General features: G+C 44.8%; 3 protein-coding genes across 3 annotated transcripts in view; 1 reads left to right on the top strand and 2 right to left on the bottom strand.

Moving 5' to 3' along the window:
• Positions 1-26,282, bottom strand: part of LOC126557104 (V-type proton ATPase 116 kDa subunit a 1-like) — a 263,661-nt gene that overhangs the window by 109,065 nt on the left and 128,314 nt on the right. The window lies entirely within an intron of this gene.
• On the top strand, positions 1,231-12,115 carry LOC126557065 (basic proline-rich protein). The gene is made up of 8 exons (XM_050212713.1): positions 1,231-1,323; positions 1,515-3,006; positions 3,196-3,239; positions 6,868-7,042; positions 7,137-7,342; positions 7,431-7,616; positions 7,707-7,862; positions 11,855-12,115. The coding sequence occupies exons 1-8, from the start codon at positions 1,231-1,233 to the stop codon at positions 12,113-12,115; spliced, it is 2,613 nt and encodes an 870-aa protein (XP_050068670.1).
• LOC126559137 (ras-related C3 botulinum toxin substrate 1) lies at positions 16,187-17,014 on the bottom strand. Its single transcript, XM_050215251.1, has 3 exons — positions 16,869-17,014; positions 16,504-16,736; positions 16,187-16,435 (listed from the first exon to the last, which is right to left on the bottom strand). The coding sequence occupies exons 1-3, from the start codon at positions 16,982-16,984 to the stop codon at positions 16,197-16,199; spliced, it is 588 nt and encodes a 195-aa protein (XP_050071208.1). The 5' UTR covers positions 16,985-17,014; the 3' UTR covers positions 16,187-16,196.

The following is a 26,282-nucleotide window of genomic DNA, read 5'->3' as shown; positions in this document are numbered from 1 at the left end:
TTGGCGACATGTCGGATCATGAAGCTCTTCTTGTCATGCTTCAGAGATGCTGTTCTCTTGCAGGTTACAGATTTTCTACAAGATTAGCTAATATCGCACCAGAATTTAGCTTCTCTGCTCACGTGTAGTCGTGTCGTCTCGTTGACCAACATTTCAATAATAAAAAATCCCCCAAAAATCGTGCAATTTACATCTACTTATTCAAACCTAAACCCAAAAACTCTGTACTCTTACTTATATCTGTAACATAACATGTTGTTCTTGAGAGTTTTTATGGCAACTTTGTCATAAGCCAGTTGAACATTTAGCTCCATTTACCATTCATTTACAAGATGATTGGTCGTATGTTTCTGTAAATTTAAGAATATATTTTCTACTGTGTAAGTACGACTAGACGACTAATTATTCTACGCAACACACTACTTGTAAAACAATTGTAAATTATTTTTAGTCTATTGTTGGTAACTAGCAATTCACATGTAGTTTATCTATAAATGTAGGCATATTATTATAAAATATGTTCATAACTGTAAAATTAATCTATTTTAGAACACTACTTTTAGTGTATAATACAAAACTGTTATACAACTCAGATATTTAATTTTGGGCGAGCTCTTACAGCAGATATGTCTTCTTAATAAGTGAATAACTATCACTGCCTCAGTAAACCACCTCAGTGGAAATACATCACAGATTTCAACTACACTACACACCACCCTCCCCATTGTAGGCATTGTACATAAGCAGCATTATTGCTTGCCCCACCAGTAGCAATACAAAGCGGAATGGAGGCCGATGGGCGGAACATGTGCAAACACAACAGTGGTAAAGCAAAGCCTGCAAAGCAGAACTGACCGTTCCATCCCATTTCGACCGACTGCTGGCCAATCTGTCCCACGAGGCGGACATCAGGGCGCTCACCAAAAACCAATTACAAATGGCACATTCTTGTTGAAGTGCATGAGCATATTTGATGCGTTTTCTATCTACTACTAAGAACCGCGTGTATGTACAGGAACGCGCGCGCGCGTGTGTATAAAGAACCAAAAGCAAACTGCTTCTAGGATAGAACTTGTGAACAACCGAACCGGAAACCACAGCCTGGGTCCTTTCTGTGTCCTTTCAGTACCGTCAGTACACGAAGCGATCTTGATCTTGTTCTCGGCCGAGACGCTGAGTCGCTGGGTATACACTTAGATTCTGAGTACGCTTGTAAAAGCTGCGTCAAAGATGGACGTACGTACGGTAAGCTTCGTGTCGGGTGGTGTTGAGCAGGCGATGGAGTTAAGCCACCTGCAAACGAAGCAGGTGCGAGGCGAACGCGTGAGTTACTTTACTACAACCGTGCCTGGGAAATGAGGGCGTTTTTGAGCATTCATTTTGTTTTCAATGTCTACATCTTTAACACACATTTCTATCTTCTGCCCAATAATACGAAGCAGCGGATCGGCAGTAGTGCATTGTTGAATGTTGCGAGTAATCCTTATCACACATTTTCATGTCTCACGTCACAGACTATCTCTGGCTCCGAACCTTCAAAGCCACCGACGCTTGGTGGGCCTAACGTTTATGCGCCCACTGCGGTTAGTCCTCAGCAGCGTCCACAGCCCGTATCTGTTGCACCGACACCGACACCAGCCCCTGTTCCAGTTTCTATTCCTCCTCCGGCGCGATCGTCTCAACCTCCACCGGTTCGCTTTCCTGCCGAACCACCACGTGCCGAGGTTAAGTTTGCCCCCTCGGTACCACTAAAGACCCCACTTGTACGTCCCCTATTGCCGGCACAGCAGCAACCACAGCTTCTGCCACATCATCCACGTGATACAGCACCGGCCGTACTACCGGCACCGATTGCACTCCGACAGGCTCCCTTTGCCGTTATGGATCCGATACGGCCCAATCCCGGTATGCCTCCGGGGGCACAGATGATGCGACCACCTGCAAACGTTGGTCCACCAAGAACGGGAACACCGACACAACCACAACCACCCCGCCCGGGCGGTATGTACCCTGGGCCACATCAACCACCAGGCGTCCCCATGCCCATGCGTCCTCAAATGTCACCCGGTGCTGGTGTTCCCGGGATGCAGCCTGGCATGCAACCGCGGCCCCCGTCAGCCCAAGGTATGCAACGGCCACCGATGATGATGGGTCAGCCGCCTCCAATTCGTCCTCCCAACCCGATGGCAGGACCTAGACCAACAATTTCACCCCAAAATTCTAATCTTGGCGGCGCAATGCAACCCGGCATGGGAGGACCCAGACCTCCGATGCCGATGCAGGGTGGACCACCGCAGGGTATGCGACCAAATTTTTACAACCGTCCAATGGGTCCGGGTGATGTTAGCAGACCTCCCTCCGGCAATGATATGGGTGGAACAGCAGCGGGACCGCCATCATCAGCAACACCATCGGTTGATGATGATGAGGACGTTGTTATTGGACGACTTCCAGCCGACAGCGCGTCAGCACTAAACAGTCCCAATCCAGCGCGAGCTCCTTCGCGTAACTTTGTCCTGCCTGGGTCGTCACCTTCGGCGACCGGTGTTGAGAGGGAAAAATCCATCCCCTCCAGACCACCGTCCGTAGCAGGTAACTATGGCAAGAACGAGCACGAACCAGACAGTTCCACCGGTAGGCCACTTCATGCACTGAAGGACTTTATCAGTAAGGATCCAGCACGACCGGGCCAATCGCCCACCCAATCACCTTCCCCCGGCAGCCAGCAGTCTCTATCGCCGGCAAACACAGACGAAAACTTTAGCTACCGACCCGGCCCGCAGCCGGGTTCGGGTCAGCAGCAGTACAAAATGCAACCACCTCCGCCTGGTGCACGTCCAGCGGCACCGGTGCCAGGTGGTCGTCCCGGTGCCGATGGCGATAAGGTAACCTTCCAGCTTCCGAATGGCGGTGGCAGAGAAGGTTCACAAGAGTGGAATTCACGTTCGAGACCTCCACAGCAGCACATGATCCGGACTGGACCGAAATCACTCACGGCCGATCACAGTAAGCGCACACACACCAACACACCATCTACACCAACACCACATCTTTCTTGATCGATTTTTTTTTGTCTAAAGAACATCCTTTCTAGGCCAATGAATATACTCCAGCCTATCCGCAGGTCCGTTCACTACTAATGTTTTAATTTTCTTTCTTTCCGCTCCACTTGCTACTCGGTGAAACACGCTCTAGAAGGTGACAACGATAGTGGCGTTGACGAGTACACTCAGGAAAAGGTAAGTTTTCCATTTTGGCAAACCACAAAACTACGGCACGCAAACAAGGCAGCTGCATCACATGCCGGAGGGTCTTCGGGGCAAACGAATTCCGCACGTATTGCGTGTTAAAGGGCGTGCAGCACTTACTTTGAAGTTTTGGAGCGGTTTGTATCTCGCGCCCCATCGGACAAAGTTTTGTTGAATTGGTCCGTTCGCGAGCCTGAAGAAAGGCCGGTTCAAAAATGTTTGTCTTGAAGGTGATTTTCACCTTCGCGGTTGATGGTCACACAATTTCCGGTGCTAATGCTGGGTTTAGAGTAGTGCACCTTGCACGGGTAGAATTTCTTCAATAAACAATGTGAAAGTTATGTTCCAGACGGATTGTAGCGCATAAACTTGTCACGTAAATGCAACAAAACCTTCGCAATCGAAATACGAGTTACATGCTGCATTCACTCTTGCGGTAGGATCTCCACTCAAGATAGAATAATTTCGTTACCGTGTGTCAGCCAAAAAGTTTAGTAGCTGTTGAACGATTGCTGCAATAGTACATCCAACTGTAGCTGTCGTTTAGTGTCATGTTTTTCATGTGTAATTTTTTACCTTACAATGGACGTAGGACTAAAGAATCTTAATCGAATCTAATAAAACAGCTCTACCTAAGATAGAAGCCTATGGTGAGGATAGTTGACAGGAACCGAAGGATGATAAGAAGGTTATAGCAAAGGGAAAGTTTTTAAAGTTTGATCCTGGTTCTGTTCTCCCGACCATTTTAAGGCAATGGAACGTTCAACATAAGCTGCAGTTCTCAATAAATTAAAAGAACGTCACATCCCGTATTATTTTCTTCCAGGAATGGCATTGACCAATGTGGTTTACAGTACAAGGAGCCTCCCAATAGTTGCCACACTTTTTAAAAAGTACCACAAAGATAGCGAAATGGTGTTGTTAACTACTCGAATCGAGCGCTGGAAAAAATTAGCGTTTGGAGCGATTCTGGGGGATCCCAAGTAGCCAACCTGTATGTGCCCCAGTACCGTTCGATCGCAATTTTCTAGATCAATTTGAAGAGCAAAATCTATGTGAATAATTGCATGGTTAAAATCAGGAATGAATTGATTAAATAGACGACCTTTCAACAGGAAAAAAGAATCAATAAAATATAGTATTTTGACAATTATGGATTAAGTGCCGGCAAAAGGCCGCATGATGATGAGGCAAAGATTGGATATATTTTTCTTAAATTAAACATTTATTAAAGAAAACAACACAGTTCGATTGGTTACACAGTATTTTATACCGTCTAATTTAGCTATGTTTTTGAAAAAATGCTTTTTTAATGCAATAGCGTCCTGTTGTAGTGTGGCATAAGGAATCGAATAGTGAAAGACGAGTACGAAGGAAACTAGGAGGACGGTTTGTGGATAGTGTATAGGTGTAATTCAAGAGACTACAAGTCGAGAAACCCATACCTGTCAATGTAACAGAAAAGTGCACAGCAAGTGGTCGCAAGGACCTTGTTGAGTGTTTCTCCACCCTCTCGGTAAGATCTATGTCGAAAATAATGGTGGAGCTGATAGTGACCAAATCACCGGGCGTTTTCCCGGATCAAACACCAACCGAGTTGAAAGCAAATCTGGCAGGCTACAGTCCAGGGGTATAGTCGAGGCTACGATCCCAGCAGCAGCACACTGTGATCGCATACGTCATCAGCGATCGAACCAGAGGGGATCACTTGCCTTCTGCGTTATGTGTGTAGCCAGTTCTATCAATTCGAGATGTTTGTCAAAAGACAGTTTCGTCGACACTCCTAAATCTTTGACACAGTTTTTCCTCACGAGGATATGCCCGTTAGGGTCTGCCTTATGGAACGTTAGAGTTACACTTATTAACCAAAAGAGCTTGTGGTTAGGCAATGACCTGGCACTCCTGATTTTTGCGTGCTATTTCCTATGAGTCATTGCCGAAAACATGACATAATGCGTTGGTGACGTACGCAAAATTAATCAAAAGCTCTCTGATCTATTGCAAGAATGAATAGAGCAGTAGAAAATAAAGTATAACACAATTGATTGCTTCTTGGAGGACACTTTAGTTAGGTAAGGACGCCAAACAAAGGTCGAAGCAAAGTTTCTATTTAACAACGATTTAAGCAGATGTAATGATGGATTTTATTATCAGACTTTGAACTAGTATATGAATTAATAGTATTAGAGAGGTGGTCTGGTGGTAGAGGCGACACCATCACTCGTCTTCACAAGATAGGACCGTCCAAATCCCAACCGGCTATTGAATACGTGTTATAAACAAGCCTAATCACCCATTAGATGATCGCCATAACCTTGTAGAGCATAAAGTAGAAAAGAAGATTATTCGACTTAGACTTGTTTATAAACCCCTTGGCCGGATAATCAATAAATCCTGCCCTACGGGAAAGTCTTGCAAAGTAAATCCGGGGGGATACCGATCAGTAAAAGGCCTTTGGAATTGCCTGCCATTTGAAATTTTCTTACACAATTACGACGATAACGAGTGACGATATTTGTAGATTATCTGTACTCCACCTCCTCCACCAAAAACACCCAACCAGAACTAGTCGATGTGTGAAATAAAGAACGATTATTAGCACCAGAAAGAGACAATCATTCATCTTCAATCTGACGATATTTTCCGGTACTAGCACACGTAACAACTTCTTGACTAGACGAAGAAGTGTGTTTCGCTTTACCTTGAACCAATTTCCAGCTGCACTCCCGTAGCGTGAGGGAAATGTCGGACCATTAGTTTTGTGACCGATATGCCGAGGGCACGACATAGACCTTTCGGTTCTCCCAGTAAGGTGTGCCAACCACACCGAGGGTAGATTATGATGTTAAAAGTTGCCAAAAACAGAGCAGCCGCACAAGTCCGACCATTGTAAAGTATAAGAGGGAGAAAAAAAGAAAATTCCAGAAAACTCACCCTCTCCAATGCCAGACTGTGGATGCACCATTAAGGCAATACGAGTCAGGCCGAAAACGCTACTAAACGATCGCAAGCGTCCACAAGTTACGCACCACTAGTCAGTTGTGGTTGTGTCGGTCGGTAGGGAGCTGTTCCGTTTATGCTCGCGTCGCCCAAGACATCGCCCAGATGAATGGATCGTTTGGTCCGGAACGTTCCGGGTGCTGTTTGCCGAACCGTTTAGGAAGTTTTTGTCCCATACACAACCATCGCGGTCCGAAGGTGACGACCGAACATACAATAACGCGATATCGATCTTTGGCCGCGATCTCGTTACCACTGTGATGCCGAGGGTAGGTGGTCGGTTCGGCAAATAGGGATGGTGGAATACACATCACAAACAAAACGTACATAGTACGCCCGATACGCACCGATGCTAAGGGTGCCTTTTCGTGGGTTGAGTATCGATTCGAACGGTTTTTTATTTCCAAGTGCGCGAAATTGAAACGCGATCAATCAATATATATATATAGCTTTAAAAGGTAGTAAGCGGTAGTAAAACAAAACCAAAAAAACACACACACATACACACACTACAACAACGGGGATGGTCTGTTTGTTGGGGAAGTCGGGCAACAGTAGTTGTCCGTACCCGGGGACCCGTACGAATGGTGTCACTAATCTTTGCGCCACCATTTGACAGGATCGTCCCAATGCGCTAGCATCGCCAGCGTCGCCACTGAAGTCACCGAGCAAGATACCGGGACTAGCGAGAAGACCGGAAAACATTTCGTCCGAAAGCCGATCGCGGAGCACCTCGAAGCAGCGCGCCAACGCGAAAACACCGGAAACGCCGTCCGAGCAGCCGCTAATTAAAAGTAAGCGTGTGTGCAGTGTGTTTTGTGGCTTGCAAGATGCAGTATGCTAAACAAGTGTCCCCGTTTTCGTTTTTCCATTCTTTTCACTGTGCAGAAGTACCAATGAACAAAATACAAGTCGGTGGGGCACCATCTCCAAATCTGAAGGTCGTCAAGTCCAAGATTGGATCGCTGGAAAACGCCAGCCACAAACCGGGCGGTGGCCATGTGAAGATCGAAACGAAGAAAATCGACATTAAGGCGGCACCACGAATTGAGGCAAAGAATGAAGCGTACGTGCCGAAGGGTGGTGATAAAAAGGTACGTTGGAGTAGACTGTGTGGTACGTTTGGTGGGTAGAGTTGGGATTTCTTGACCCCTTTTTCCCCTTTTTGATCCCATACTACAGATTATAAGCACAAAACTTCAATGGAACGCAAAGCCCAAGATTGGTTCACTGGACAATGCCGCCCACAAACCGGGCGGCGGTGACAAGCGCATCGAGTCGATCAAGACCGATTTTAAGGAACGAGCAAAGCCTAAAATTGGCTCGAAGGATAACATCACATACAAACCGGGTGGCGGTGATGTGAAGGTAAGCTTCTCGGTGGAAGATAGCCAGCAAATAGCCGAATATTCACCAACAACTTCCAACGCCTTTATCCCTCTACTCATACTGCTACAGATCGTCCACCAGAAGATAGACATCAAGGCGGAAAGCAAGATCGGTTCGCTAGACAACCTGAAGCATAAGCCCGGCGGTGGCGATAAGAAAATCTTCGACGACAAGGAGTATCTGAAGAACATTGAGCATCCGATCACGCCAAGTCCTTCCACGCAGGTAAAGTCGACCACCGGCTCGTCGGAAAACTTGCTAGAGTAAGACGAACGAGGAACCCGCCGGCCGCTAGGGTTTCGTCGTTCAGTTCGTCTTACGATACAAACCTTCTCCTCTGTGTCTCTCCTGACTGCGCTCTGAAACGCAAAAAAAGCCACACATACACACAGCCACCAAAAAAAAAAAACAATGCCAACAACGCCTGGTAGTTTGGCAGCAACTCCGCCTAGCAGCGATACTTGCTAAATATATATATAATATTGTTGTGTAATTTGTATCCTTTCCGTCCGCCATTTTGTGTTTGCTTTCCGTTTTACGAATCCTTACAATTTCTCTTAACTGATCCTCTCCACCCGGCAAGTCAGTGTTGGTGTCAGTGCAACTCCTCTCACTGTCTGTAGTGTGTAGTGTTACAAAATTGTTGTATAGTTAGTATGGAAATTGGCACCTTAACTACACCTTGCTGATGCTGCTGCAACACGTGATCGCTTCGTTCTTTTCTATTCCTTCAAATCAAATGCTAATTCTTACGTTACCTACCTTTTCTTTACATTCTTCTTTCCCGATCGCATGCCGATCACGCCTTTGTAGGACTATTTGTACAAATTCTATTAGTATTAATGCGAACCTCTGTGAGCATATGGGACAACCCGCCGTACAAGCAGCAAGCGCCTTCCAAGCTCGGCATGTCCTCTACCACACATGATGTAGATCTACCAGTGAGCTCCCACTACTTACTATTAGCTATATAACTGACCGTTAACCCTCTGTCGAAGAAAAAAAAAGGCCTTTTCGCAAGTTGTGCGCGCGCGCCGTAAGTTTTTCCTTCTTTGTCGAACCCCATTTTTTCTTCCACGTGTGTTTAGTTTTCGCGTGTGTTTGTGTGTGTGCGTGAGTTTTTGGAAGTATAACAGCGTATATCATTCACCTTGAGGTACATAAACTTAGATACATTTCCGGACCATTTCCAACCCCTAAAAGACCTTTAAGCCGAGTACATTAGTCGTCTTCCTTCCTGTGGTTTGTGCGTGCCCATGTGTGTCTGTGTGCGAGTGTAACTAATGCGATCAACCGTGAATGTGTTTGGATCAATTTCACAGCCCGATGGAACGGAAGAATGCAGCTACAGTAGCAACAACGAAGCTGAGCTAGAGTAGAGCTCTCTGCACGCGCGTACCCGCCCGCTGCTGGCTTTGCTGCTTACGCACTACGGCTTTAGACTGTCGTCCGGATAGTAGACAGTAGCAGTAGTAGTCGCTAGTTGGCAGCACACTCACTTGGGACGCTCTCTAGCTGCACTTAATTTAAGTTTCGTTATCAAAAGTTTGCTGTTTTCTTGCCAAGATAGAATGAACGCGTGTGAGCGTGGTTTATATGTTTGTCTTCCCTGAACTCCAGACCAAAAATTGACTCCTTTCTTACACTACTAAATCGTGTGCTCTTCCGTGTTGTTTTTCCTATTTGTATTTTGTCATTTACTTTCCTTTTTGTTATTCCTTTTATTTACTTTATCTGTTTCATTTATTGTTTCTTTAATTTACTTCTCTTTTCTACAGCCTACAACACCTGTTCCTTATTAAATTGGATTCGCACTTCAGTTTGGTTCGTTAAAAAAAATGTTAAAACGACGCCGTCGGTTTCCGTTACGTTTGTGAAGACTTATTACGATTTTGCCAACGTTCAAGAAGCAGAACGAAGAAAAGTTAAAAAGGCTCGTTTTATAAAACTTTTAACTGTTGTTTGTTAACTCATTAATTGGCGATTTTTCTTCGACCCGTCGTCGAATGTTATTTAGTTTTCTATCGTTTCGTTTAGCACATTCTGTAGCGCAATAGATGCAAAGCTTTGCAAACTGAAACAAACCAACAACAACAACAAAAAAACACACACAAAAATCACAAATATAACCGAACCCTTTTTTTCCACCCAAAACAAAAACGCACGTGGATTAAAAGGCCTCAGAAGAGAGCACTCGGTAGACAGAGTGACAAAACAGACATGTATACTGCAAAAACAAAACTTCCGCGTAGTATTACAATAGAAGTAAAACATAGATAAAAAAAAACAACAGCAGCAGCAGCACCATCAATCGAAATCAACAAATGTGCTAATTTCTTTTGATTTTTGTTTCTTGTTCACAATATTATCTTTATCGAAATAATTATCTTACAATGTAAACAAATCGCATAGGTAAAGCATTATACTAGTGTAACGATTTTTTATACAGGATTTCGATCCATATGATGGAACTTTTCAATGTAGAGCACAGAGGTGGGCCGATGCAAAAGCCGACAAGATTCAATTCCCATCCAGACCGTTACTCCCCACAGTGAAAAGACCAGACTCTCCAATTATGTGGATATATTAGCAGCAAGTCTATTAAGCCATTCGATGACTGGCGTGACCTACAAAGAGGTCATTCATTAAGTCAAAAAAAAGAAGAATACTAAATTCCATTAATATAATCCCAAAATTCCACAACGTGCTTTGCCAATAGTCAAATATTTGCCCCAAACTGATTCTACAACTCCATTATATGGATCGAAAGCGATGTAACATTTCTTCTACATGAATTTGCGCACTCGTTCACGCTCACAACAGCTTAAGCTAACGATCCACCACGACCGATTAAAAATGGGGTAAGCGAAAATGTGGCAATGGGGTGACGCCACGTAACATTTTGGTCACTAATTTTTGTCACTAATTAACCTATTACAGAGAATAACATTTTCAGCTTAAGTTTGCTCACTTTTAATCGGTCGTGCGTGCTGCTTTCGGTGCCATTTATAGCGCGCGCATTAGGAAAGAGACAACCCCATTTACCAACACCATTCTGTAGCCAAACTGTACTTCAAAAATGGAACATAAAAATTGTCGATTTCAGTTCAAACATACGTAACTTACGGAGAAACGAACCGGTGGCCCCGTTGTATTCGACCGATTCCACGTGTGTAGAAAGATGCTTATGTGCATCAAATCCTAAAAATAAATCAAACAAAAAAACCCATTAATACAGTAAAAACGGGCGAAGGATCTATGTTGGCTACCCCAAAAACAAAAAGGGACAAAAAAAAACGCTGAACATGTTGTTGTGTATTGTGGCGAATGAGAAAATCGAAATCTAGGAAAAAAGCAAAAAAAACAAAAATTTAAAAAATTACCTGATTGAGTATGATAACACAACAAAACGATATATTACACTATTATAACACATAAAGCATAACAAAAAACAAACAAACAAAATGGAAAATGGAATCAAAAAAGAGGAATATTACAATTGGGTAATAAAACGTGTACGATCGGAAAATAATATAACACGCTAGAACTCTGTTTCTGTGAATCGATTCGACGTGATAGACCGCTGTGCGTTGGGTGTCCGGAATTGCCGAAATGTAGTTGCCGGGGTAGTTTGTGCGCCGTCTTCCACAGTACTGCACCACTGTAGTAATCGAGTAAGTCGTAGTAGAGGCAGCGTTTGTAGTACATTGTTGGGTCCAACGATATATTATCGAGCTGAACCACCATGTGATGCACCAGTTGAATTTGCCCGTATAAATCCACACCAAATCGTGGCAGTCCTCGGGAAGTATTACGGTATATTAACACACACTATCCACTCGCGTACTTATACACTTGGCTCTGTTTTCGTATTTACCATTGCGGCTTCCAACCTTTGCAAACATCCGGCTGCCGTAAAGTGCATGTACAGTATTCAGATTTGGTACAACCCCGAGCGTAACTGTAGAGCCGCGTAAGTTTGAAGTAAGTAGTAGTACGATTCGATCGCACCCATTTCACCACAATGCAATGCCATTCAGCATCTATAACAGTGCTTGTAAGCCTGCCTCACATCTAGTTAGGGGAAGGTATAAGAACTGGGGACAGGAAGAACGCACATTCATTTGAGCAGGATCCATTCAACGGGAGTTTCATCTCATCTGCTCAATTTTGCGATTTTTCACTAACGATCCATCGTTTCCTTCCCCCTTCTTAAGCGTTCTTCGTCAATGCGCCGGATGACGACAAGTGTGTCCGGGGTGGATCTGTGCCGCAGCATCGACTATGAACCGGTACGAGCGCCACCATTGGCAACCGCATCCCTAACCGCCTCTCTGTCCATTCCGTCCGAGTGTATCGTGCTGTCGGTGGCGAACGAACCGAGTCCCGAGCAGAAGGTAGAGAAGGTAGAACCGGCACCCTGTTTCATACGAAAGGATGGTCGTGCTATACACCCGAAACCATTCCGAACATACTAAGGATAGCTGATAAGACACGTAAGACATGAGCAATGAATTGTTCCGTAAGGGAACTCACATTTGTAGAACGCTTCCCACAAATCAAAACATATCTTGAGGTCATTGTGTCCATCGAAGAAACGCGCTACCACGCTTAGTGGCAAGGCTCCAACCATTCCAATATTCAAGTTTGGAGTTACGCAGCCTTGCCAGTTAACAAAACACCTGGTTTTTTAGTTTGTAGTTAACTAATTACAGTGCTATTTGTAACGAGATACTTCCAGGAAATTACACCTTAAACCCACAAGCTAAGATCTTCCCCATACTGAACGAACGAGAGTCCAAAAGTCTAGAACTTCCTCAAAAGAAAGACGAAACACTGAACAACTTTTCCCGCGAGAGAGAAAATTTGAAATCAGAACTGGAGATGACGTAAGAGAGCCCCTCAAAAAAGTCACATATATAACATGGTAAGGTCCAATTACTTCGCCACTCTTTTCGGTAACAGAAAATAGGGCGATAAGTAAAGGAAAACGACATGGCGCTATTAGCGCCCCATATAAGTCTCGTGTTGATCGTGCTCGGTGCGATGGTGATCATATACGGCGCCAGTATGCACTTACTGATGTTTTTAGTTATGGTTTTAGTAAATTAAGTACTATTAGACAGATACGTGACGCCATATCGAGCGAGTGTGATCTTCCTATCGGCAGGCTGTTTGGTCTTGGAGAGCTCCAATTTTGGCAGGCATTAAGAAGGAAACGTGTGAGTCCCGTATAAGCTCTCTCGGGGCCTCTAACATCAGCTTAGATCCTACGAAGGGCTTCATCAACCACTGCGAGATGTTGGGAAACAAAACAAAGAAGAGTACATTAGCCTACCCCCTCATACACTCCCCAGCATTAGCACGTCTCCAACGTCTTCTAGGATTCTTTCACACAGAAAGCAGAGCAACAACGCACCCCCTTTATATACGACAAACAAACGATTATTAATGGAAACTAGAACACGAGGATTAGTTGTTTTATTGTTGTATAGCAATGCAAGATGTTAGTACGGTTTTTTTCTGTCTCTGTTTTTTGTGTGTTTTTGTTAATATTCTTGAGCGCGCGCGTGGGCACGCTTATCTATTGGTTTTGCTCCCCGAAAAAAAATGAATGTACTTTAATCAGCGCGACAGCAATGGTATATCAAAAAAGAAAAATTCGGGACTTTCCATTAATTTTCCGTGTAATCGAAAAGCAAAATAAATATTTCAAAAACAAAATACAAAACGAATTGTATTCCAGAAAACACACGTTGCCCCACTATATCTCTGCCTTTCACTCGCTATCTTTCCTACATCATCACACAATTGATTTTTTCTTTTGTTTGTTCAACCATTGTTTTGTCTCGCACTCTCTCTCCTCTACCTTCCAAACACTAAACATCCGAAACATCCACGGTGAGAAATGCGGCTTCCGGGATCTTTCTAGGGGCAGGAGCGCGAAGTGACAACCTAACAACTAACTGTAATTAATAATACAAAGCAACCACACATGCTCGTTTGCTTGTTGTTTTGTTTTTCACTATTTTAAATATAAAATTATTTAAAGAAAAATCCAGTATGGCAGCCCCACGACACTGACCTACCGACCTGTACGCGGTCCACCGTGAATATATCCCCGATTGGAGGCCGGTGTGTGTGTGTCTCAGCAAAGGACTAGGATATGATGATGATTCATTCTCTCTACCTTTCGTTTTCCTGTAGGTAGAAACAACACGATTTACGTGCGTTAGGGGAGAAAAAAGGACGCCAAACTGATATTTGCGTGGAAGCGTTCCTTGGCGTTAAAAAATTGCAAATAATTGACACTACGCTAAACACAAACCCATGTTCGGGTGGGGTCGTTTTTTTTTGGGGGGGAGGGGGGAAGAGGGAGATGCACTTTCTGGCAGTTTTTACGGTTATTAACCGTAGCTTTCACACACTTCTCGTTATCCCCCCAAACAGAGTCCTCTTCTTGCGACTAGAAACTACCCTACCTGACTTCATCTACATTATTCGAGACTTTGTTGCGGGTTTTTTTCTTGGAGAGCTGGATCACTAATAGGAATCTTTTTTTGTTTCTGTCCCAAATTGGCTAGTGTTTTGTTGTTGTTTTTTCCCAGTGTACGGAAAAGGATAAAAAACATAAGTGTAAATATTATAAAAAACCGAAATATCGGCCCAAACAGAGAGACGACAGTACATACAAAAAATAAGAAAACCTTTTCTTCAGATTTCGCGTACACTTAATTTCTAAAAAACGAGTAAAAATAGTAAAAAAAAAATGCTTTGGCTGACATGCTCCTCTCGTCTCCTGCTTCATCGTTATGACTGATTTTTCCCGCTCTCTCCATCTCTCTGTTCTCCCTGGTTCGTATCTGTAACACACATTCTGAGGCAGCACGTAGTAATTTAAAAAATATATATATATACCCTATATACTTTCGATTCTGAAGAGATATCATGGATGTGGATGTGGAATGAGATTTACTCATGAGATGGTTTGTGCTGCGTACGTAGACGTACAAAAAGACGTACACCCAAGGCTAAAGCACTAATTCAAAAAAGAATCTCTAGCATAATAAAAAAAAAACGCTTTTAAAATTGCTTATGGAGGGTGGGAGCCTTATCTATCCTCGGTTATGTAAAGATTAATATTGCAAATAACCTGCTTCTGTCCTGCTCTGTGGTCGTGCTTTTAATTCGCATTGTTTCGCTTTTTTATACTGCGGATGCTATCGAAGGAAAAACAAAACGAAGCATTTCCCTCGATAAATGGAAAACCTAAACGCTGAGAACCTGTTGCTCAACAACAAACGGGATCACCGATCAGGACACAAACGATCGATCCTCTTTACATAGTTACAGGTTAATGTGTTGATAATGTTACAGTATCAATGATTTTGGTAAACACTTCAGGTGAAATGGTTGACGTTTTAATGGGGCTTCAGATGACATGATAAAAAATTGCTTTTTTGCAAGGGTATTCAAATGGTATTGTAAACGCATCACATGAGACCGTCTTGGAGCGCACGGGTAAGTGCATAGGCTACAGGAATAAATGCTCATCTGATACGAATACAATATCATCCGGTAGCTTTACCATAAAAGGAAGTTGTTTACCATGTCATCTGAAGGGATTACAATTTTAACTTGGTTAACCTACCATTTCATCTGAAGTGTTTACCGAAATCATTGATGCTTTTACAGTATCAAGTAAAAAAAATCTGTATCGTTACTGTCTATCTGTCCCACCTTCATACTACTTCTTTGCTGTACTCTTCTGTTTTGTTTTTGATTGTTTTCATCTATCTTTTCCTATTCGCGAATACCGTATATATTGGGATAAAAAGAAAATAAAAACGAAAAACTTTACGTGAGGTATTTTCGGCTGGTTGGTTCAGGGTGGTGGACACTTCTGGCTTCTGGAGCTACTACCTTATCCTTAAGCATTATCCTTAACGGTGAAGGAAATCCCTTTTTGTTACTATTCCATTGCTTTTGCGATTGCTTATCGCATTCCCATCGTGTTTATCTTGCTATACTAGTCGCTGCAGAAGACGACTATCGTTAAACACTTTTTTCGCTGCTGCTAATATAACCTCGTCGATGGCCATTCTGTTTCGTTGATTTTTCTTTCCTCAATTCGTTATCGCGCGTTTTTTTTTACCAGCGGCTCCCTTACTTTGACGTTTAAAGAAAATGGCACACTCGATCGATTTCCTTTTCATTCCGCGTTTAAACTCTACGCGGCTTGCTGCGTATTGGTGTTTGATTCCATTTTAACCGTTTCACGATTTCCACTATTTTGCCATTGCATTTAAACACCACATTGCTTCGTTGCTTCACTGTTTAAGCCGTTGCGGGCCGTTTTGTGGCCGTGTCCATTGCTTGTCACGATTTTCCCTTTTTTTTTAGCTCTATACCACCTCATTTGCATCTCTAATCTTATGTACAATATTTTTTTTTCTCTCTCACCCTAAATGTATGTTTTGTGTTTGCATTTTTCCTGTTTTCTTTGCTTTGAGTTGAATTTGCCCGCGGCTAAAAAAGCGCGGTACACGGATGACACACCTACATCACAACACATTTTCGTTGGCGTCGTTTCAAAGGCTCCGGTCTGAGAACGGCCCGTACCGCTTCGTCAAAGACCTGCTTGAGGCCCCGCTGGGTTAGTGCCGAACATTCCATATACTTTACCGCCCGTATCTTATTCGCTAGTTTTTGACCCTGTTCGCGCTTCAACGCGGATAGGCCCTGCTCGGCCAGTACGCTGATTGTTTCGCGATCCTCTCGCAGATCGATTTTGGTACCTACGGTAAGACGGGAGTGAGTCTTCTGGATCCTTCGATCGATCGGAGCGGTTAAGCATATTACTTACCAACTAAAATAATGGGGGCATCCGGGCAGTGGTGTTTAATCTCGGGATACCACTTGGAGGTAACGTTTTCGAATGATGACGGGCTGGCCACACTGTAGCATATGAGAAACACGTCCGTCTGTGGGTAGGACAGCGGCCTTAACCGGTCGTAATCTTCCTGGCCGGCTGTGTCCCACAGCCCGAGCGATACTTGCACCCCATCCACCACCATTGGGGCGGAATAATTGTCGAAGCTGTAGGAATGAGAAACAAAAGGGGGCTGGCTTATCAATATGCTTCGTCCACAAGACGCTGTACAAATGCGTGTGTGTGTTTGTGGGAAACGAGTCATCTTTACAGACGGCGATGACACATCTCTTTCTTACACCGTGGGTACGTATTCGCCGGGAAAGCTGTCGGTTGTGTAGCTGATCAGCATGCACGTTTTCCCCACCGTGCCGTCACCGACCACCACACATTTGATAGGTCTTCCCGATGACATCTTCGGTGGAAAACAGGAACCGTGCACCGTGGAATGTGAAACCGGAAGAGAGAGAAAGAAAGAGAGAGAGCGAGATTAAAATTAATCCATCTGATCGTGAAGCACACACACATATGTTCTCCCACATAAGGGAGAAAGGGTGGTGTGGGCCAAACGCCAGGCTCATCGGTACTCCGATTTTCCGGTCAACCAGCAAACGGCACTGTCTCATGCATCTGAACGGGATTTTCCCAAATCTCTCCCCCCACACCCACGCCGGTGAATGAACTACCGGTGGAAAATGACAACATTCGGTTGATCCCCCGATAGACGGATGACCCGTAGGCTAACGGGGAGGAGGATGGAGGCTGGGAAAACACCGATCATGCGACAACGCCTGCCGCCCCCTCGTTCGGCCACTCCCGACGACTCAGCTGCTGGCTCCGGCTCTGCCTACCTTTTTCGTGTGCGTGAAACAAACTGGTAACACTACTAAATAAAACCAAACACACTTAGAACAAACCACACCACCGCACACGAAACACACACGAGAAAAAAAACGAAAAACCCCAGCTCTGCTTTGTGCACAAGGGAAATTGTTCAACTTTTCATTTACTTTTGCGACAGCAGCTACCACAACAGCATATCTTTCTTCTTGGCAGAAGCAGAAAAAAACATGAAAATCTCCGCTGGACATAATACAGGGCTTTTAAGGATAGGTTTTTGGTGAGTTGAGGGCAGTTTACGGTAGTTAAATCAATTAAATTTCAGAATTTTCTATTTTCATTTCAAGCTGTATTTATTGGAATAAGCTTTTCGTTTAGCTTTAAATTCAAGAAATTTTATTTGTTTATTATAAACTAATTTTTCGTTTTATCCACTTAAGAGCCCTGCACTAAACAGCCTTCTGTGAATTGTCAAAATTAATGGACGCCCGGCAAGGCCATGCGTATATAGTACACCGTTCAAAGATTCACTCAATGCTAACCGGATAAAAATTTTATGCACAGACATCGTATGAATAAATAGTAAGGATAGTGTGATTTTAATAAAAAATAGCTACTTTTTGTGAGTTACTAAACATCATAAACAATGGCAGAACACATCTTAAATATGAAATCAACAAATAGTTAATACAAACATTTTTGCTGTATTTCAAGCAAGTTACGTGCAATATTGCATACAATATTTCAAACCACGTGTGCAATTTGAATCAAATTTAAAAAATAAGGCGTTCATCGCTAAAGTACATAAAGCTTATTTTATTAGTCATACTTATAGTTTAATTTTAACTCTCCAAAAACTGCTTTCATCAAATTATGACTTGATGTCTTGAAAAGCAAAAATTCTCAAAAAGCTTTCATTTTCCTCCAGGTCAGCAGTTCATCCAGCACTGGATGGATGTATGGCTCTACTTAAGCTGATTAAACACATCAAACATTAAATTTCGCCGTACGCAGCAAAAGTAGTGCGACAAAATTTGCTCACCGCACCGCACAAAAGATGGAAGATTTATTACTTCAAGGATTTGCCAATACTCCTCCTACCGATAACCGGGGACACATGAGAAGTGGTTTTCCATTTAGTTTATCCGGTGCGTGAACAAGGAAAAAAGGGAATCCTATTCCAAAACCATGGACGATCGCAAATTCTTCATCACTATATCGTCTCCCGAACAAGAAGTAAAAGTTTTCAGCATGAAATTTTCACTAACTCAGTCAGCACAAGTGCAAACTTTAGACGAAGCGGACCCCCCAGCGAGCTACTAAAGCTGTTAAAACGGGCGTCACTCGCTGGGAAAGAAGTAACGCCAAAAAAAACCCAATCTTTCAAAGTTATTCTCGTCCACTAGCCACCTCTGCGTCGGGTTGGTTTCCGTTCGTAGACCAAATACTCCGCAAGCAAGCAATACCGCCAACGTCCGGCAAAGTACGCATTCCATAGCACTATTTTAGGGAAGTTTTGGAAAGAATGGTCTGCAGCTATGTGTCGTCTCGTGCCGGCCACACACGCGTACACGAAGACATGAATTCAACGAGACGGGTAATTTATGGGAAAATAATTTTTGCTAGCTGTCATCGATGTTGCAATACTTCGACACGCTAGAGAGATCGATATCGGGACGGATGGATGCCTGGAACCTACAGCGGACGGAACCACTTTATAAAGTGTCCAGAACAATGTTTCTCCGCTTTGGAAATATATGTTCTGTATCTTTCAAACCGTAAGATTCTAGCAGTTTTAAAGTTCAATTTCTTATAGTCTTATCAAAGCAAGAAGATCTATAGATCTTTGGGAAAATAAAGGCTCTGAATTTAGTTTTGAGCGTATTATTTAAAAAAAACTGCAACGAACTTCATTGTACTAATTGGATTGCCAAGAAATCATGTCCAACAAGAACACGTGAGCAAAGGTGAGCTTTTTTCTACGATAATGTTCTCCTCTATCTGGTTGTTCCACTTCTTCAATATTATTTACACTCGCGAAAGACATCTCCGATCAACAGGAGAAACTGTGTCATCGAAACCTAACTTTACTATTATTGTACGATAAAACACGTGGTCGTCCCACGCAACGCTTCTTCTTCCGGTGCGTAGCGCGTTCCGGATAATGGTGAAATTAGTTTCCTATTCGATCAGGATAATCCTCCAAAGGATCTGTCATCAGTCCTTGGACGAATTCTTCCACCGTTCCTTGCTCATTATTATGCAATCCCGGATGATTCCTATTTTTTTATTTTCTCTACCATCCGGTTCGGAGAGCACATTGGCGAAAAAGTTTCCCAGTGGTTCCTTCTCTCCCCCATTTCGTGCTGTCCATTTGCATTCGGACGCATGTGCTTGTTGCTGTAGTTGCGCTAGTAAGCTGAAGCCTGAAAGTGGCTTGAGAATAAAGTCCAGAACTTTTGGCATGGTTTTTTGTGTGCCTTTTACTCCGAAAGACGCTGTTCAGTCTAGCGAGGCTAGAGGATATCAGCATAACTCTCACGCGGAAGCACATTGGAAGAATTGACCTCCTCCCCGCGCACCGAGAAACAGATGGAAATGGGTAAAAGCATTCAGAAAGAAATAAAAAACCAATTTTTACTGATAGCGACTCGCTCCGTCGACTCGCGTAAAGTTGCACGTTGGAAAAAGACAACCATGGGTAAGACCAATAAGCTCGCTGAACACCGCCAGGAGGTTGGCCAAAAAATCTACCCATCCAAGACCCGAAAAAAGCGTATGCCCAACCGTGTGCAATGAATCCCCGAAATACCGTGCGAGCTTTTTCTATCACCTTTTGCCAGCCGGTCGGCCGTTGGTTGATAAGCATATCGGGAAAGCCTGCCTTTCGTCGGGTGGTACATAATCGGGACCCGTCGACAAGGACGACTAAGGATAGCTTGCCGTACCGTATATAAGGTAGGTGATGCGCAGTGTACCGTGCGCTACAACCGACCGGAAGCGGACAACCAATCCGGCGCCAGTATGCTCCACGGAAAGCTCACGCTTTGGTCCTTGTTGCACTTAATCGCTTGGCTCTTTCTGCTGTACCGTCTGGGGGTGGGTAAAAGTTTTTATCAGGACAAACTCTGGCACAGTTTCGTACGGAATGTTTCGGGCAGCTGACGAATAGCCGAGCCGCTGCCGAGTGATACGGTGGTCGTTCGGTAGACAGTGATTTCGTGTTTCTTCGGATTCGGCCACCTGTTGCGATGTGTGTGTGTTGAAATTTTTTGTACCGAGAGTCTAAGAGACATTGAAATGTTGCGTCTTGTGTTTGATTAATTCCACGCTGTGGTTTTCAAGAACTATGTGCTAATAATAGCTCATCTACTACGGCTAGAGCAAAACCCTGTTCCATGACTTCATTTCACCTGATTCACGGGGCAACACTGATAGCTGACACGACTCATCCGCTCGAATGGCTGATACTTTTAAGCCAGACGGACTGAAACTTTACCAGGAACCTGTTTGAAAACGACAGACAACTCGTCGTGACTCTCGTGAACTTTCAGGGACGATGACGCCTCTTATGGCCGTCCTTCCGTGTTCACGGACATAAGATGAAGGGCAATCAACCACCGAAAAAAAAATCTCCCCAAAAATCCTCTCTCACCTGACCACCCCATTCCACGACGCGACGTATGACCGATTGGTGTTCAATGTTTGAAGGGCAAACATAAGCCTGGTGTGATCGTCGGCCCTGTGCGAATTGAGTTTCGAGAGGAGGAAGCGTGGTGGACATTTGAATACAATACCCTTTTAGGAGAGCAATGGTGGCCCACTAATGGCCGCCCTCCCCTCCTCTTCCGGCCCTTTCTAATGTATGTGTATGAATATCAATGACCGTTGGTGGGACTTTATTAACTCGATTGATCCCTGGATGTCGTGGCGGAGAGACGCAAGGGTTTCAAAAAAAATCGGTTGCCCTTTTCCGATTGTATGCCGATTGTTCCGCACGCACTTGGGTGTCGGGATCGAAGGTCGGCATTTGGTAGCAGTGTCATTAATAGAGAATAGAGTAGAGAAATAGCAACAATATCGGACTGTGCAATAAGCTGTTATTTTTTTTTTTTTTGGAAGTGATATAAAAAATAGAGCAACATGTCGAGCTCCCTTAGAACTGCCTTCAGTATTGTTCCGGTTTTTTAAATTTGTGCTATAATGTCTTTTTTTAGCTTTAAAATCGCTTCCTTTGCATGCTCCGTAGAGGCCACCAACAAGCGGCAGTATTATAAATTGCTGGCGCTAACAATCGTGCCAAAGCAAGTACCAAACTTTAAAGGCCCAAACTCACGATGACCACACACGCACATAACGCAAAGGCAGGTGGTGTCAGCAGTGGTTTGGTTTGATCGTAGAGTTAAACCTTCTACTTTCGCCTCTTTCCGTGTCAGCAAGGTGAACGGATATTTTGTCTACCATGAGCGTAAAGTCACCTATATTGAGTGCAAGATTGACGGTCTAGTTTGTGTTTGTCATCCATATGTTGCCTATATGGGGACCGTCTGGTGGCAGACGCGATTGCATTGTCGATCTTCACGTAGTGCCTTTCGTACTGAGGACTGACTATCCAACGGCGTAGCATTCATAAGCCTAGTAAGCCATTAGATGACCTGGACACAATTTGGAGTCAAATAATTCTTCTCTACTCTACATTCTTCCATTTGCTTCTTCAGGAGGTGACAGAATTTCTTCTTTAAGTTATACTACCTAGAATTGAATACTTTATCCGAATCGGGATTTTTTTTTTCAAAAACCTTGCATCCTATCAATTAAATCTATTCAACCTCGAACTACATCCTCTCTTATCGAATCTGCATACAAATGTACTAACTATTTTCCGATCGGCCTTTTCAAGATCAGTGCCAATTCCGATGTCGGTAAACCGGCACGGCGGGATCGCCCGCTAATGTTTAGCACCATGCCTTCTATACCATCAGCTTACCCCCCCTCATGATTCACCCTTCCTTAAGAGGATTCGATGTGTGTGTGTGTGTTACCATCCCTGAGCTGACTGATATTGTGCTGGATTGCTGCTGGCTGCTGGAGTTGATCAGTGGGGTTTTTTTTTTTGGTTTGGACAGCGGCTTAATATGTGTTCGCCTGTCTCTTTCGGGGTGGCTCACTTTCGCCCTTCGGCTGCTCGGTGTAGCCACGTCGCATCCGCATCCATCCGTCCGTCCATCGGCAGTGACACGTGCATCGTGAAGAGAGCTCAAAAGTTGCGTAGAGCGCACATAGCGAGAGAGCTTATACGTATTCGATTTTGGTGTGCTTTTTTTTCCTTCTTTGCACCCCTATTTCGTATACCACAGCAACAGCTGAACGCGGAGCCAGGCAGCAACACCAACACTACACTATCAGGTAGAAGCAGTATCCGTGCTCCCCACAATATTTCGCGTTGCACATGGTTACGCTTTAGGGGTGGAAACTCGGGGTGGTTCGCAGGGTGAGTTTTTTATTCGTCGTCGTCATTCGCCTCTTCTTCTCTGTGTGTGCATGCTACTGCTGCTGCTGCTGCTGCTGGGGGGATGTGCTGTTCGGCTGTCAGGTTCGGGTTCGGGTTTTGTTCGGGGCCTCCCGTCTGTACATCTGTGTGTGAGTTGGTACAGCATAGCTCGCAACACACGCGACAGAATGCGATGTCTGTCTGCCACAACGCTAGCGCGACCAGGAGGCAACGATTTGCGTAACCGCACAGAAACTGCGTTGTATGTGTGTGTGTGTGTGTCTGTACAATACAAAATCCGAACCAGAGCACCCCTTGTGAGGGGATGTTTTGTGAGGGTGTGAGGTGGATCCAAACTATTCCGCGGCAGCTGCGAGATTCGAGTCGGTGCTGGTTCTCGCCGCGCGCGCTAGTAGCCCGTTTACATACATCCGGCTCGGATGCTTCATCCCGAGCGCTGTATACACACCTTTTTCTAGTGGTCCGTGCTGTGTGTGGTTTCGTCGTGTGCCTCCTATAACGTCGTCATTTACGCCGTCGTCGTTTGACCGATCGCGCGATACGCACTAAAGCTTGCTTCACTCGCTGAAACCGCGCGCGGTTTTTTTTTGGCATCTAGTGTGGTGGGTAGTAGATAGTAGTGAGCTAGAAAGAAGTGTTTATGGCAGTTGTCCCCCGAACGAGCTAATCCGTGCTTCCTAAGAGACATCACCCTTTCGAACAGGGACACGTTTTGGAATGTTGCGTGCGTGTAGACATCGTGCGGTGACCACGGGACCACTGACCTACCGCCCCCTCGAAGGGTGGGATATAGGGATGGCTTATCGTTGCGCTTTGCATGTCGTTCTGTAGCTGCTGTTTGCGCCCATCTACCTGTCCCTATACTCAAGAGTGTGTCTTTATGTTCATGGTCGAAAGATCACTTGCAGGACCTTCTACTATCAAATAGGCAGCTCACGTAAAGGTTCTCACGTTTGTTTTGGAATTGAATTGAATTCTGTCCGTGTATGTGTGTTGCTGCTTGTGCCACCGCGATGTCTCGATCCACCATGCGATCATCCGCGGGTGTGTATTTTGAAAGTACGCCGATTTCATGTGCGCTCATCGCACGCCGCATACCCCAAAAATACACAATCACACGCATATGAGCGAGAACGAATTTTGTTGTCTCTTTTTCGCTCCCCGCGCGCACATACACACACAGTCGACCGACATGATTACGCCGTTCGATAAGAGAGCTGTGTGCGCGCGTGTCGAATATGCCCAAGGTCCAAGAAAGCGCCGCACAACCACGACCAGACCCCCTCTCTCATACCAATTACACCACCTTTTATGCCCATGCTGCTCCACGCTGTGTTGGATCGCTATCGAACCGGCGGCGGTAGCCGGTCGAACCAGCCTACTTTTGCAGTGGGAATAAATTATTCCACCCCCCCCCCCCTCCCCCCAGATCTCCTCAACCTCCCGCGCCTACTCCGATACGGACTCGCGGAAAGTGGCATAAAACCGAAACATGGCCGCACGGCGGATCAGATTCGATCGTCAAACGGCAATCTGATTTTGGTGCACACCTGTGACACACCGTTTCGCTCCCTTCCCCCTTTTCGCTAATTACTAATTTGCACTTTCCTGGGTGCAAAATGGCCTTTCTCTCCAGTGTGTCGCCGCGTCTGGACAGCCCTCCTGACCAGTAAAGGCTTTTTTTTTCTTATCACACATCCCGGGGCTAGTGGTCGGGAATCATGTTCCCCTTGTCGCCGTCGTGGTTCGTGGAGAGAACATAATTACCATACCCATACCCGGTTCAGAAGCCTCGATCGTAATAATGTTTTGCGTGTGCCAAAACGCAAAAAAGAAGTTTGGTTTTTTTGTTGTTGTTGTTTTGTGGTTGTGGTCCGCAATCCATCCATCGTTGCAGCTTGTTGCAAGTATGTAGCACAAAACATGCACAGCTGCGAGAGGGTTCTGGGCCAGATCACTGAAGCCTCGATCAATCTGGACATCATCATGAGATCGTGGGTTGATTGAAATGCTTCTCCCATACCGAAAAAAAAAAAACGGTTTCCCGATGCGAAAGGGAGAGGCAAACATGCACAAGAACTGGACCTTTCCTAACTGGAAAAGGGAACGGGATGTGATGCGAATGTTCGGGATCGATCGCCATATCCTGCAATTTGTAGGGCGTTGATCGCGCGTCTCCTTTTTTTCCCTCACCGAGCCGGAACGCGATCTTGATGGGTTCGATCGATTAAAATTATAAGTTGTACCGCTGCACCCGACGATCTTCCCGATCTCCTCCTACCTTCCCGAACGTGGAAGATGCAACTCGATGCACTGGACACGTTTTTTTTCTCTCTACTGTGTTGTTTTGCTTTCCATTTTCCCACCTCTTCCAACGTTCGTGGGCTCATTTTCGCGTGCAAGGCTCCCAAAGGTGTGCGCGTTTATCGTGGTATGGACCACTTTTCCCCCGCCGGGTAATTCTCTCTGTTGCTCTCACCTTGAATGGTTGGTATTTTTCCACTGGACCATTTTGCTGTCCACAGACGCCTTTTGCGCAAACGAGAAATGCAACTTTAGAGGTCTTCGGAAGGGAGGAAGATCTTGCGTGCAAAAAAAAAAAAAAAATCCCCCCCGATGGAACCGGATGTGGTGACCGTGTTCTGGGGGGATGTGTTTTGCAGCTTCTGTTCAGCGTTTGGACGCATTTCGTTGATCTGCAAATCTGCATAAAAAAAAAACGCTCAAGTGCCGAAGAGTCCGGTTCCGTTCGGTTGGTCGAGAATGATCGGTTATCAATTGACACGCAAAAAGGGAGTGCGTCGTCATACGGTAGTGATATTTCCAGAGGAATCCGATAGCCCGGCGTTCCTTTTCCTAGGAGACGGATAGGTGTGACATTGCGTTTGCGATTTGCTCGCATTAGTTGTAGGAACTGCTGTAAATTGTGCGTGTGTGTGTGTGTATATATATCGTGCGGATATTTCTGGAACGACAGCAGGTGGGCCCGGTCCCCGGATTGAAAGGCTCGTCGATTGGTCGGAGGTCTTCTATCGGTGATAATGGGACCAGAGTTTCACACACGCACACACGCAAGGGTGATGTGCGGGAATGTAATGATGATGGTCGGGATGGGGGGGGGGGGGGCAGGTTAATAGCGCAGGCGAAAAGAAGAGTAAAAAGAAGACGCACACATACACACACGGTCTCACGGATTGCGTTGTATGTGGCCAGCATAGGCGCGCGGGACTTGGATGGAAAAAAACTGAATTGATAATTATCTTGGAGCTCCGTGATCAAAATGGGGAACACACTTGGATGGTGATGTTGTGATCGCTAGTGGTAGTGGTTGTATGTATGTGTGTTTGTATGTGCACTCCAC

This window comes from Anopheles maculipalpis, chromosome 2RL, assembly GCF_943734695.1.
Source record: "Anopheles maculipalpis chromosome 2RL, idAnoMacuDA_375_x, whole genome shotgun sequence".
Classification (NCBI taxonomy): Eukaryota; Metazoa; Arthropoda; class Insecta; order Diptera; family Culicidae; genus Anopheles; species Anopheles maculipalpis.
Note: the sequence above shows the minus strand (reverse complement) of the source record. Positions and strands in the feature narration are given on the sequence as shown.

Bases quoted from the DNA above. Each gene is read 5' to 3' on its own strand.
- LOC126557065 (XM_050212713.1), top strand. From the start codon at position 1,231: ATGGACGTACGTACGGTAAGCTTCGTGTCGGGTGGTGTTGAGCAGGCG. The intron at 3,007-3,195 runs GTAAGCGCACAC...AACACGCTCTAG, and splicing joins ATCACTCACGGCCGATCACA to AAGGTGACAACGATAGTGGC. The intron at 7,343-7,430 runs GTACGTTGGAGT...CCCATACTACAG, and splicing joins CGAAGGGTGGTGATAAAAAG to ATTATAAGCACAAAACTTCA.
- LOC126559137 (XM_050215251.1), bottom strand. From the start codon at position 16,984: ATGTCATCGGGAAGACCTATCAAATGTGTGGTGGTCGGTGACGGCACG. The intron at 16,737-16,868 runs GTAAGAAAGAGA...TCATTCCTACAG, and splicing joins GGCGAATACGTACCCACGGT to CTTCGACAATTATTCCGCCC. The intron at 16,436-16,503 runs GTAAGTAATATG...GTCTTACCGTAG, and splicing joins TGCCCCCATTATTTTAGTTG to GTACCAAAATCGATCTGCGA.